General features: G+C 43.8%; 1 protein-coding gene across 1 annotated transcript; it reads right to left on the reverse strand.

Moving 5' to 3' along the window:
- Positions 1-7,506: 7,506 nt before the first annotated feature.
- Positions 7,507-13,671, reverse strand: KCTD12 (potassium channel tetramerization domain containing 12). Its single transcript, XM_061435126.1, has one exon. The coding sequence runs from the start codon at positions 13,487-13,489 to the stop codon at positions 12,509-12,511; it is 981 nt and encodes a 326-aa protein (XP_061291110.1). The 5' UTR covers positions 13,490-13,671; the 3' UTR covers positions 7,507-12,508.
- Between the last annotated feature and the right edge of the window lie 459 nt (positions 13,672-14,130).

The raw sequence follows: 14,130 nt of genomic DNA on the forward strand, positions 1-14,130 counted from the left end.
TCATCCTGACCTTCTTCCATCTCCCTGTCAACAGCCTAGGGGAACTTAACATGTACAAGCCCCAAAGGCTCTTTTCTCCTCTTAGATCCAGAAACTAAGATAAAAGCAGTGATTTTCCTCACTTATCCTCAAATTGCACTAGAATTAAATTATATGATGATAATAGCATGAAGCTTTTTTGAGAATTCTCTTAAGACTCTGGGAGAAGATTGTGCATTATAGGGGAGAAATATAACAACAATATAATGAAGTTTTGGTTTGGCCTGCTATAACAAAAATACCATAGACCACCTAGCTGAAGCAGCAAACATTTCCTTCTCACAGTTTTGGAGGCTGGGATGTCCAAGATGGAGGAACTGGCAGATTTGGTGTCTGATGAAGGACTGCTTTCTGGTTCATAGACACACATCTTCTCGTTGACTTTACATGGTGGGAGAAATGAGGGGTCTCTCTGGGGTCTCTTCTATAAGGGCACTAACTCTATGCATCAGGGTTCCACCCTCATGACCTAATCACCTCCCAAAGTCCCCACCCTCAAACTCCATCACAGTGGGAATTAGGATTCCAGCATATGAATTTGGGGAGGACATAAACACTCAGCCCATAGCACTGTGGCTATTTCTTGCTCGCATTTTAAAAGAAAGCCTCTCAGATCCCTGGATAAAACACTGACCTTACAGCTGTGTTTCTAACATAAACTGAGGGGGAGAATTTATACATTTGAATACACGTGGTTCTGAGCTGAAGGAAAAAAAAACCATGTCTGCTATTGTAAGGTCAGCACATCATTGTACAGATCATTCATTTTTTAAAAGTCCTTAAAGCTGTCATTTTAAAAACTCACAACTCTCACCAGCTGAATATTTGAAACAGTACACTCTAGCATGTCAGGGAAGTCAAATTTCTTTCGTACAACTCTTAAGAGGCACCTCTTGAAACTTTCCAGTTAAGATTTTCAAAACTCTGTAACAAATAACAGCCCCAGAGGAAAGCCTATAATATAGCTGTCAGTGAACTTAACTTCCATCATAAAATGGAAATATTGTCAAGTGTTTTGGGCTTTGGAACAGCTGCCACCTAACAACTATTGAGAAAAAAATAACCAAATCAGTTTAGGTCTCATCATAATTCTTGTGACTTTCAAGTCAAAGAGGATAGTCATTTTTATGTATTTATTTGTGAAAACTACAATTACAAATTTCTCAAAAAATATATACATAGGTATATAGAGGGAAAAGTGATTCTTGGTAGTGTTACCAAAAAGGTAAAAGCCAATTCTAAGTTAGTTCATTTTTTTCCCTAATACATAAAAGAATGAATTAACATAAGCACTCATTCATTTATTCAACACACTTTTACTGATGATCTATTATGTGTTAAGCAGTATGGAGCCCTGAAACAAAACTAAAGAAATAAATGCTTTTTCCCCTCCTACAAATGGGCAAATAGATGTCAAAGGTGAGTGAATATTAAGACCACACCATAAAGAAAAGCAAACAACCCAAGTCACCAGGAAATCTAAACTCCTAGTTTCATTTCCTTCACATTCCTCTCACCCTAACCTGTGACTTTCATCCAATGTTTTCCAAAGAAAAAAGATAAAGGCTGAACAAGAAGATATTTGTACTGCCCTTTCCATCAACATACAGAAATGAGGGCTTCATCTCACCTTGGATTCTTTATCACCAACCCAGAAAGTAATGGAGAAAGATAATGAATTAATGAGGAATAATTTGTAAATAACTTGGGAAATTTTTGCCAGTTACTATAACAAAAGAGAAGCCCCAAATTTTAAAAAATGCCATTTTCCACTCTGAAAAACTCCGGAAGGGCAGCACATAACAGAGTATCATTCTTAGTAGCTATTCATGTACTTTTTTAACTGCAAGGGGAGATACTATTCATCAAAGTCCAAAAATGCCAAGTGTATAATGCCCAACGTGGTGAAGATTTCTGTGATTTTTGGTTGTTCCAGAGGTAAAGTTTCTTTAACTGGCCAGTTCACCATTTCCCTCTCTGTTGTGGAAGATAAAGAAAGAAAACCTCATGAAAGGACCTGCCTGTTTCCCAGATATTTGAGGGGCTCAATGAATGGTTGTTGAAAGCTGAAAGGATGAACTGCTATTTCAGGGTTCTTGATGCATTAATGCAGGGAGGTACTTGATAAACTACCTACTAAGTAAATAATTCATTAGGTTTCTCTCAAGACTTCCTAATACATCTCTTGAGGATGGGATCTAGGGATTAACAGAAGAGTTCCTCATTCAAACACAGTGTTTCCACAGCAGGGAAAGGAGAGGATAGACAAATTCAGAGAGTAACATTGAAATATATACATTACCATATGTAAAATAGATAGCTAATGGGAAGTTGCTATATAGCACAGGGAGCTCAACCTGTGACAACCTAGAGGGGTGGGATGGGGTTGCAGGGTGGGAAGAAGCTTCAGAAGGGAGGGGACATTTGTATACTTAGGGCTGATTTGTGTTGTTTCATGACAAAAACCAGCACAATATTATAAAGAAATTATCCTCCAATTAAAAAATAAATTCAAAAGAAAAACCACACTGTTCCCAATATTATTGCAAACAAATCTCATGTAAAATTGCGTGACCTAAATAAAGAAGTTGTGGTACGTATATACAATGGAATATTACTCAGCCAGAAAAAGAAACGCATTTAAGTCAGTTGAACTGAGGTAGATGTAGAGCCTGTTACATAGAGTGAAGTCAGTCAGAAAGAGAAAAACAAATATCATATATTAACACACTTTGGCCACCTGATGAGAAGCGCTGACTCATTTGAGAAGACCCTGATGCTGGGAAAGATTGAAGGCAGGAGGAGAAGGGGATGACAGAGGATGAGATGGTTGGATGGCATCACTGATTCACTGGATATGAATTTGAGTAAACTCCGGGAGTTGGTGATGGACAGGGAGGCCTGGCGTGCTGCGGTCCGTGGAGTTGCAAAGAGTCGGACACGACTGAGCGACTGAACTGAACTGAACTGAACTGATGGAATCTAGAAAAATGGTACTGATGAACCTATCTGCAGGGCAGGAACAGAGACTCAGACACAGAGAACAGACTTAAGGACATAGCAGGGGGCAGGAGATGGTGGGAGGAATTGAGAGAGTAGCACTGAAATACATATATCACCATATGTAAAATAATAGATAATGGGAAGTTGCTGTATAACACAGGGAGCTCAAGACAGCATTCTGTGACAAGCTAGAGGGGTGGGAAGGGGTGGGAGTGGAGAGGAAGTTCAAGAGGGAGGGGACGTATGTATACTTATGGCTGATTCACATTGTATGGCAGAAGCCAACACAATACTGTAAAGCAATTATCCTCCAACTAAAAATAAAGGTTTTTTTTAAGTTGCATGACCTGAAATGTTTGAAGGGAGAAGAAAGGTGAACAAAACCTTACCCCACAGGCAGACTCATGTGTTCTGCCTGTGACTCTCCTGGAATTCTCCAGACCAGAATATTGGAGTAGGCAGCCTTTCCCTTCTCCAATGCAACCCTTTGATTACTTCACATTTTACTTAAAATTCTTCATCCCTAAGAACTATAATGTTCAAATCTTTCAATATCATATATGAGGCTCTCATGGGCTTCCCAGGTGGTTCAGTGGTAAAGAATCTATTTGCTAATGCAGGAGACATGGGTTCGATCCCTGGGTCAGGAAGACCCCCTGGAGAAGGAAATGGCAATCCACTCCTGTATTCTTGCCTGGAAAATCCCATGCACTGGTGGGCTACAGTCCATGGGGTCACAAAAGAGTTGGACATGACTTAGTGACTAAACAAGAACATAAACATTGCCTCTCCAGCTGTTTTTTGTTTGGTTGATTGGTTGACTTTTTTGTTTTGGTTTGATTTGGGGTTTTGGGTTGTGCGATTGGAGGGGGTTGGCTTTTTCCCCTGAGTTTATGGTTCTTACCATCCCTGGGTCTTTCCTCATTAAGTTGGCCTATGCCTAGAAGGCACCTCCATTTCCTCTTCACCTTGAAACCTCAGTTCTGGCATCTCTTCCTCCAGAAAGCCTACAGAGTTAGATATCTCCCTTTCTCACTCCTATAATTACTCAGGCTATCCCAGCACCACACTTCAAAGTTACGTTGTCATTATTCAACAGCTCCCTTACTAATGCTCAGCACTTACTTACTCGTGTGTCTCTGAGACAGGCACAACCCAGCATACAGTAGGTACTCATGAGATTTTGAATGACTAGTGAACAACTGCCCACAGAGAAATCTTACAGAAGCCAAGTTAAGAGTTAAGGACCAAAAGTAACCCTCTATGCCTCTCTTTTACTTAGCCCCAGAGAGCACCCTACCTGTAAGTGGAAGCAGAGGTGCTTTTTGGCTTCAGAACAGCACTGACCTTGAAACTTACTTTGTGAGCAGAGCAAAGAGCTTGAGAGACTAACATCTCCCCTAACCTAGCCATCAAAACACTAGCCCAACAGATACCAACAGTTCTCAACCGCACCACCACCACCACCACCACCAAGTTCTCATCGACATAGGAAGGTGAAGACCTCCCTGGAATTCTACAACTTCAGGGTATCTTTAAAGGTTAGGAATTTGTCTTTTAAATTCACGTAAACTTACCATTCTTTCCATTAAATGGAAATCAGTCTTTGTAAATCAGTTACCAGGTAAATTACTTAATTCCTTAATTCATATATCTACACCTCAATTAGTCCAACTAGTATTCCAGGAAGGTGCTCCATATTTATTTTACAGTTTCCCATCCTTTTCCAACTCCCCCAAGAGGTGCCTCATTAAGAAGTATGGGAAACATTATAGTTCCTCTAACGTACTATATTCTTAAAAACCAAGCATCAGCCATAAGTAATGAAAAAAAACTAGAATAAAAACTGAGGGCGGAGGACTTTCATAAGTTGAAAAAAACAAAGGTGTGTGTGGGGTTTGGGTTTTTGGTTTCTTTTTTTTTCTTGCAAGGGGGGCTTGTCCTCAATGTGAATGGTACATAAAACTTCACACTGTTATCTAATGACTCTGTAGTTATTTCACACTACCACCATCCTCATTCCCTTTAGAATTTCCAATGAAACCTATTATTTCCATAGCACTTAAAGAAGAAAAAAGCATCTCCAGGTGCTTTCTCTCTTGACATCACTTCATACAAAAAAGACTCAGATATATTTGCATATATGTAAAAAGATATTCAATAGAGCACTTTTCGAAGCAGAATAAAAAACTTAAATGCCCATCAAAAAAAGACTGGCAAAATAAATGACACCACATCTAGACAATGGCAGATCACTCAGAATGTTATGACGCCATCAAATAAGATGAGGTAAATCACTGCTACGTGTCCAAGCATGCATTTCAAGAGCTCCAGGGTCAGTGGTTAAAAGAAGAAAGCAAGGCAAGGAATGGATATAAACCCTACTGAACACACAAAAAAGAGAGAGGAATTATTTATGTATTCATTCATTCCTATATTCATTCATTTGTTCAATATATGGAATATTTCTATAAAGATTTACCAATGATTACCCCTGGGAAGGAGATCAGCCCTGGGTGTTCTTTGGAAGGAATGCTGCTAAAGCTGAAACTCCAGTACTTTGGCCACCTCATGCAAAGAGTTGACTCATTGGAAAAGACTCTGATGCTGGGAGGGATTGGGGGCAGGAGGAGAAGGGGACGACAGAGGATGAGATGGCTGGATGGCATCACTGACTCAATGGACGTGAGTTTGAATGAACTCCTGGAGTTGATGATGGACAGCAAGGCCTGGCGTGCTGTGATTCATAGGGTCGCAAAGAGTCAGGCACAACTGAGCGACTGAACTGAACTGAACTGTACCCCTGGGAAGGAAATGGCAACCCACTCCAGTACTCTTGCCTGGAAAATCCCATGGATGGAGGAGCCTGGTAGGCTATAGTCCATGGGGTCACAAAGTGTCAGACACGACTGAACGACTTCACTTTCACTTTCACCCCTGGAAAAAACTAGGGGTTACTGAAGGGTGGACATCTACTTTTTATGATATACACTCTTATGCTGCTTAAATTTTTCACCCTATATTTTTTGGAAACTAAAACAAAAGCTATCTAGAGGAAGTACAGGCAAAAGCAAAGAGGAAGGCCAAAGGCGGCCTTGCTCCTCCGCCCAATGCACAGCTTCCTGTGTCACAGCCCAGCAACACAGGACTGGTGTGGCCAGCTTCAGCGTCTGTGGTTTCTCAACCCGGGGGCACTGTGTTTTCAATCAAGAACGGTGGGACATCAGTGACCAGGGATGATTCAAGAAAGAGCCCCTATATCCAAAATGCAGATATATTTGTTCATACAGATGATTCACTTTGTTGTACAACAGAAACTAATACAACGTTGTAAAGCAATTATACTAAGACAATAAAATAAACAGACTTCCCAGGTGGCTCAGACGGTAAAGAATCCACCTGCAATGAGGAAGACCTGGGTTTGATCCCTGGGTTGGGAAGATCCCCTAGAGGGAGGGCATGGCAACCCACTCTAGTGTTCTTGCCTGGAGAATCCCCATGGACAGAGGAGTCTGGCAGGCTACAGTACATGGGAGTCATATAGAGTCAGACACAACTGGTTGACTAAGAACAGCAAATAAAATTTTTTAAAAAATGCAGAGCCTCTTCCCACATTCTTTAGATTTTTATCTTCATGCATTATACTTTTAATTAAGGCCTATCTCACAGCTTCTTTTTCCTTTTCCTATAAACTTGAAGAGGTCATCTCTATCTACAACCCCATCCTCTGTTCAAAATAATTCACATGTGTTGCCAAGACTGTGGTCAAAGGAAATGTTTGTGAAGGGCTTTACCTCCACACTAAGGACCAAACCACCCTGACAACGGGGGTTCTTGACAAAAAACTCTGGGGAAAAGGCCCATTCTCTCCTGGCCCAGCTGGCTAATTTCCGAGGAGGAGCCCTTCTAATGGTATTAACAATAATTTAGGAAGCATTACCAGTTTTTAAGGGGCTTCCCTGGTGACTCAGAGGTAAAGAATCCTCTTGCAATATAGGAGACGCAAGGGACTCAGGTTCGATCCCTAGGTCGGAAAGATTCCCTGGAGGAGGGGTTAGCAACCCACTCCAGTATTCCTGGGGCTTCCCTGGTGGCTCAGATGGTAAAGCATCTGCTTGCAATACGTGAGACCGAGGTTTCATCCCTGGGTCGGGAAGATTCCCTGGAGAAGGAAATCACAACCCACTCCAATATCCTTGCCTAGAGAATTTCATGGACACAACAGCCTGGCTACAGTTCATGGGGTCTCAAAGAGTAGGCCACGACTGAACCACTAACAGGAACTAACCGGTATTCTTGCCTGAAGAATCCCATGGACAGAGGAGCTTGGCAGGCTGCAGTCCATAGGGTTGCAAAGAGTCAGACATGACTGAAGTGACAGCATGCACACATGCTGTATTCAGAGTGCCCCTTAAATGAAATTAGACCAGTGTGTGAGCCAGTCCATACCTTGGAGCCAAGAGGAATAATTAAAGGAGTAGATGTTTTATTCTTTAGTGTTTAATAGAATACATAACAAGTCACATAATCAATGATTCATTACTTCACACACAGGGAGGAAAACAGCATCGAGTATTTCTGTTATACAACTGGTTGTGAACAGAGAGAACAAAATTTCTAGAGCATTTAGATGGTTGAAGAAATTCTCACTTTAAGTTTGGGCATGTCTGAAAAGAACTTCGTCGGTTTTTAAAATATAGAACGATTGTTTTTTCCTTGGCTTTCTGTTTTGTTAGAAAGTCTGGTAGTTGTATGATGATTTTTTTTCCCCCTTTCTCCTTCAATCACTGAGGAAATGGCTAAGTGATCCATATCACTGAGCATTTAACATGTTCAACAATTTTATAAGCCCAGGTAACTCTGTGGGAATCTTACATCATCTCCCAGATAAGAGTTTTTCAGATGCCCAGAAAAACTTAAACAACACATTATTTATAACTTCAAAATTAACATACATAATGGATATTTTTAACCTTTGTCATTAAATGTCACATATGCTGTTTGAGTGATCATAAATGAATTGTCATTTGTATTCAATAGTAATAGCAAAATTCACCTGCCTATGAAGTCACAAAGACAGTTGTATAATAGCTTACATTACAATTATGTCCACATACCTCAAAACACGTTTAAATTTTTTAAAACTTGGGGGAAAAAAATCACAAAATGTCTAAGGTGACAAGAATTCTTGATCAACTAGTTCAGCTTCCTACCACACGAGATTATACTGTAATATAAATATTCTGGTTGAATTTCTTCCATCAAAGTTTCAAGGGTCCCAGTAGAGAATATTAATCTTCAAACATTAATCCTTTTAGATGTTTATTGTCCAAAATTGTGACGAAGAAAAGTTAACTTCAACATAGCATGTTTCTGGCTTTAGGAAGGCTTATTTTAGGTACCATAGCCACTGGAAACAGAAGAATATTTTATTTCTCAAGAGAGAGATTTAGGTCATCTAAGAAAACTAATTCAGTTTTTAAATGAGTTATAATAAGGAAAAACAGAAGAAAAAAAAATCCAAAGAATTTACTCTGGTAGGTTTAGAATAAAAACATTCAGTTTACAATAAAAATTTTAAGTCAACTGAGTAAAGTACTTATGATTTAGACTATAAAAGAAATTCTTAGGGAATTCAACCCCAGTCAATACTTTTCTAAATACCTGCACTATCATTTAGCATTTTCCATGTGGAGTATAAAACTGTTTTTTGGCTATTAGATTAGAATTTACCATAATTTGAAAAGTAAAAAATTATCAAAGCTTCAACTTACATGGCTTTAATGTAATAACATTACAAGGAAAAAACGAATAAAAATGGAAATGTGTCATGAGCACTGCCAGTTGCCCATTTTGTCTGAGAATTCAGATTATGCATTTCCCCAGAGAAGCAACAGGCCATACATATATATACGGATCTGGTTTGAAAGAGAAGACAATTTGGGCTAGTATTAATACAAATGACTTTGCTATCAACACCAAAACCAAATAAAATACAAGAATAAAAATCATCTGGAAAGGGAAAAAAATTTTAAGTTTCACACATTCAAGGAGTATTTTCCAAAACACATAATCTGAAACATTAAAATGAGCATGGATCATAGTTCTACATGTGTTAAAAAACAGACAATTTGTCAAACTCTTGGTGCAAAAGCATTGGACATGGTACCTGTTTTTCTAACCACCACTGTCAACTATTCTTTTTCAAAAAGTTAAATTTGTTATTAAAATCTCAGTAATATTTTTGGACCAAATGGTAGTTGAGCCATTACATATGTAAATACATACTGCACTGAGTCAGATGAATGCAGTTTAATTTCTGAATAATTTATGACACTCTTCCAAGTTCCTGACTGTCTTTGGAGGGCTTACTCACACATACCCTCAGAATCTCATCCAACCTACAGATGACAATCAACACTCCCAGCCCGTGATGTAGGCCAGTAAGGCTCCTTCCATGGCTCAAAGCACATGGTGAATAAGGGACCCAAAAGGGCAGTGGCCAAGTCATCTTACCTCAGTTTCAGTGTCCACCCAAGGGAAACATGAGTTTCCTACCCAGCCTTTACTTTGGGTTGAAGATAAAATTTTTCACATATCAACTTCCAACTTTAGAGAGGACAGTTATCATACGAAAAGAGGTCAGTTTACTGTCTCTAACAGTTCAATTCCCAGTTTTTCAGCTAATGAAAGAAGGAGGGGAGACCTGCAGGCCACCAGGGATGTCTGGAAGGAGAAAATTTTGCCAAGCAGTGGAACAGTCAACTCAAAGTTTTACAAGATAAAACTTTTTAGACTTGAGTGGCAGAGACAAAACTCGACCAGTTTCCCATGACTCCTGGAGTTGAGCAGACTTAACAAGGAAAATCAGAAGCTCAGAGTCTTGCCATATGTCAGTGGCTTTCATCTGTCCGCAAGATGTTCTCAGTTACCTGCTTTGTGTTGCACAATACAGAAGAGCACATGGGGTACAGAAATCTCTGTGATACTCACTTTTGGCCAGCAGGTGACATTCCTAAATCATTTCAGGTTTGAAACAGGGGTATGTTCTAATGCATTACCTAGTCCGAGAACATACTCAACACCAGCAAATATGACTTTCTGAATTTGTTTCTGCTTCCTTTAAAATTACAGTCTTTGTATATAAAGCTAACTGTACTTTTCTAAAAATGAACCTCCAGTGAAAGACCTCAAGTCCTTCTCTCCCTCAATAAAAAAAGAAAAGAATTAGTGGATCAAAAATGCAGGTACCTTGGTTTACAAAGACAGTTAATCAACATATTAGAATACAACTAATAGCTAAGCAAAAAGAATGGAGCAAATTCAGCTTTATAATTATGCATTTTTTTCCTAACCCAATTTCCCCATAGACAAGGATATAAGAAACTCATCAAAGCATGTTGCTTTAGTATATACACCATCTGATGCAAGTTACTAGGGTAAATACAGGAAAGTTTATAGCATTTAGTAAATGAATTAAAAAACTAAATGATTCGTGTAAAATGTTTATATATGGTATATACAGATTGGATCACATGAGGCTAAGAATAAAACTGTTTCAATTCTTAACATCTGTTATGGACATATAGGAAGATATAGTACAAGATTCATTTTTAAAAAGAAGAAAAAAATAGCGCTAATTTCAACACTGAAAAGACTCTTACAAAATTTTTTAAAAACATACTTCAGAGAATGATGCTGAAACAAATGAAAAAGGAAAGGCTTCTCCTTAATCACAGAATATCCAAAGGAGCCTCATAGCATGAAAGACAAGGATTCATTTCCCTTCACTTACAGTGTAGATAGGATATACAGTGGGGATTTATTCCATGGTAGAGTAAAGGTATAAGGCAACCAGGTCTCCTTCTGCTTCAGCTGCATTTACCTGGGACACCATTTTATTGCTCAGCTAGCTCACTTTGAAGTACTTATTTGCCTTCATTTAAAAATATTCCCACTTTCCAGTTATCTACAGATGGCAGCCCTCAGCATTTCTGCTTCTCTGAAGCTCTGTCATTTGGAAAGACTCACCTTCACTTCAAACCACCTGCATCAAAAGGGCATTTTCAGGTTTGCCCAGAAGTCAACATTGGCTGGGCTTGGAGAAAATAAAGATTTTTTTAATAAGAAAACTAAATCTAAGTAACTCAAACGTATTTTGCTCAAGGTAACAGATTTTAAAATCAGGACTTATAATCAACAAGAAAATAAAAGTTCAAAAACTAAAACCCTACTGGGTAACTCTTTGGTTAGGTTATATAAGTATCAGTAACTTCTAAGTTTAGGACTCAAAACAGTTAGTTCAATCAACTGCCAGGTAAGAGGAGATCTGTGATTGATCTTTACAAAACGCTCTGCTTGTTTCTTGCCTGCTATTTTGTAAATGTGCATATACTCAGACGGATGGTACAAACTTCCAACTGTCAACAATAAATGAGTATATCTGCTCCCCCCATTTCCCACCCTTCTTACCCTTCTCCTTCCTCCCTCCCCACCCTACCCCCTAAGTCTTAAGAACTAAGGTACTACTGCCATTCACTGCAAGAATACGGGCTTTCCTAACACCCACGACGTGCGTTACCACCCAGCTCCGTTTACAGTCACAGCAGTGCTTGGTGACCTGGGCTGTCATGCTCTCTTTCCCCGTCTTGCCAATAAAGGCTGCCATGTCAAGCCGTCGAAAACCCTCGAAAACCAAGGGCTTCGGGCGCTGAGCCCAGGAGAAAGGGTGCCTCCTCAGGCAGGAGGGGAACTTCCTGCAAGTTTAAGCCACAGGCGAAGATCTTTAAATCGGCACGGAAACCAGAGGCTCCTCGGTAGAGCCAGCACGAGATTCTTCTACTTCTACCTGTAACCGTTCCGAACTTTCTTCACGTGTAGTCACTGAACTACCTCCGCACTGAACTCATTACGGCTCGGCTCCGGAGTCCTCCGTTCAGACTTCTAAAACTCTACCTTTAAAGGTCAAAAGACTGCGTAATGAATGACCTTTCGAAACTAAACTATTCCCAGAGTGCTACCAAGTCTCTTAAACCGCGAGTGAGTCATCAGGGCTTTGAGAAGACTTCAAGGAATCTTCTACACAAGTGGACAGGGTCCAATCAGGGTCGAACAATTCAGTCATTCCCGGCTACTCTGTGGCTTTGTGGCCACACTGCCCCACCCCCCACTAGATCCAGACTGAAGGACAACTCGAGGGGAGGGTTGGTTTGGGGCCGGGGACAGAGGAAACATGGGGTGGAGGGGTACGTCTGGGCTCTCTTTCAGTGGGGTCCGGAGAAGACGAAGAAGCCGATAGGATCTGCGGCTGCAGCCTGTAAAGTGAGGGGGCAGTGGGTCTACGGGAGGTGGGGAACGGGGGGAACGCGAGAACGTGGTGGGTCGGAGGGGGAATCTAGAGTCCCCTCCAGGGCAAAAAGAAGAGGAGGGAACAGGCGCGCTGGAGTCGCCAGGGGGAGCGGGGAGCTCACTCCCTGCAGAAGACGTACTCGGTGTAGCTAGTCCAGATCTTGTCCTCGCTCTGGTCGGTGCTGCCGGCGAAGGCGCAGGTGCCCGTGGAACTGCACGCCACCATGTGGAAGCCCGACTCGGACAGCTTGTCGAAGGCCTGCTCCAGGAAGTTGAACTTGAGGTAATAGCGCGAGGTGTAGCGCTCCGGGGGCCGGTCGGGGTCCCGGCTCTCGTTCAGGGTGTCCCCGAACACCTCCTTGGCCAGCGACGTCTTGCCGCACACGGTGATGCGCGCCACTCGCCGGAACTTGGCGTCTGCCTGCGCATCCCGCCCGATCGTGTAGGAGCCGCGGTAGCCGATGGTGATGTAGCCCGAGCGCCGGCTGCCGTCCAACGACTGGGACGGCGTAAGCAGCGGGCCCGCCGCGCCCCCGGACGGGCTGCGGCTAGCAAGCTCCAGCGTGGGCGACGGCGCCCCGGCCGAGGCGCCCTCCTGCTGCTCCGACTCGGCGGAGCCGAGCGGCAGCAGATCGTCGCCTAGCGAGCCCTCCTTCTGCACCCCGCGCCGGGAGTGCGGCGGCGGCGGTCCGGGGCCGGGCTGCTGGGGCGCCCCGAGGCGGCGCACGAGCTCGGGCAGCTCGAAGTACTCTGCCTCGCGCTGCAGCCGGCTGCGCTCGGGGAAGTAGTCAGGCAGCACGAGCTGCAAGTCCCGCAGGTAATCCAAGATGTAGCGGAAGAGGAAGCCGTCTCGGTCCAGAAAGAAGCGGCCTTTGCTGTCCCGGGCTAGCTCTTGCGGCTGCTGCTGCGTGAACATGCGCCAGAGCAGCGAGTCGGGCACCGACACCACCGTGCAGCGCCGGGTCACATACACCTGGCCCCCCACGTTCAGCTCCACGATGTCGGGGAAGAGTGGCGGCTCCGCCGAGGACGACGAGGAGCCGCTGCCGCCGCCGCCACCCCCGTTGGGTAATCCACGAGTGCTGTCGGCCAGAGCCATGGCCAAGAGGTGACCGGGGCCGCCGCCGCCGCCTTTCTCGGACACTCGCTCAGCCCTGCGCCCTGGCTGCCGCCGAGAGCCGCGCGGAGCCGAGCGCACGATGCGAGCGCGCCGCTGTGCGCCCCCGCGAGCCCAGCTGCGCTCCGCCCGCCTCGCCCGCGCGCTCCAGGGGAGTGCCGGGTGGAAGCCGGCGCGCTGCTTAAGTAGAGCCGCCCGCCCGGGCGCCGCGGCGCGCAGGAGGCGGGGGCGGCTGCGGAGCGGCGGAGCCTCGCTCCCCCGGCGGGAGGGGCTGGTGGAGCGGGGAATCGATTTGCATCTTAAACGCTGACGCCGCGGCCGGCGGCTGGCTCCACCCCGGCTCGCGCGCAGCCCGGGGGCCCCGACTTCCCTACTGCCCCGTCGCCCCGCACTCTAACGCCTTCCCGCTCCCGCCCAACTTTCTTCCTCCTCCAGAGTGGAAGGTCCTGGATCCGGCTCCTGGGGAAGAGGAGCCTTCTTTGGAGGGACAGTCCGGTGCGCCGGCTCCTCTCCTAACTGCACCCGGGGACTGCGGAAGAAGCATGTAAACTTTCCAGTTCCCCCAACCCGAGGAGTGGGAGTGCCTTGGCCACCCCTCTCCCCCGGAAACAAGCCGCTTGAAA

Source organism: Bos javanicus, chromosome 12 (genome assembly GCF_032452875.1).
Source record: "Bos javanicus breed banteng chromosome 12, ARS-OSU_banteng_1.0, whole genome shotgun sequence".
In the NCBI taxonomy this organism is placed as follows: domain Eukaryota; kingdom Metazoa; phylum Chordata; class Mammalia; order Artiodactyla; family Bovidae; genus Bos; species Bos javanicus.

What these genes read in the sequence shown, in the direction of transcription:
- KCTD12 (XM_061435126.1), bottom strand. Translation starts at nt 13,489, where the DNA reads ATGGCTCTGGCCGACAGCACTCGTGGATTACCCAACGGGGGTGGCGGC.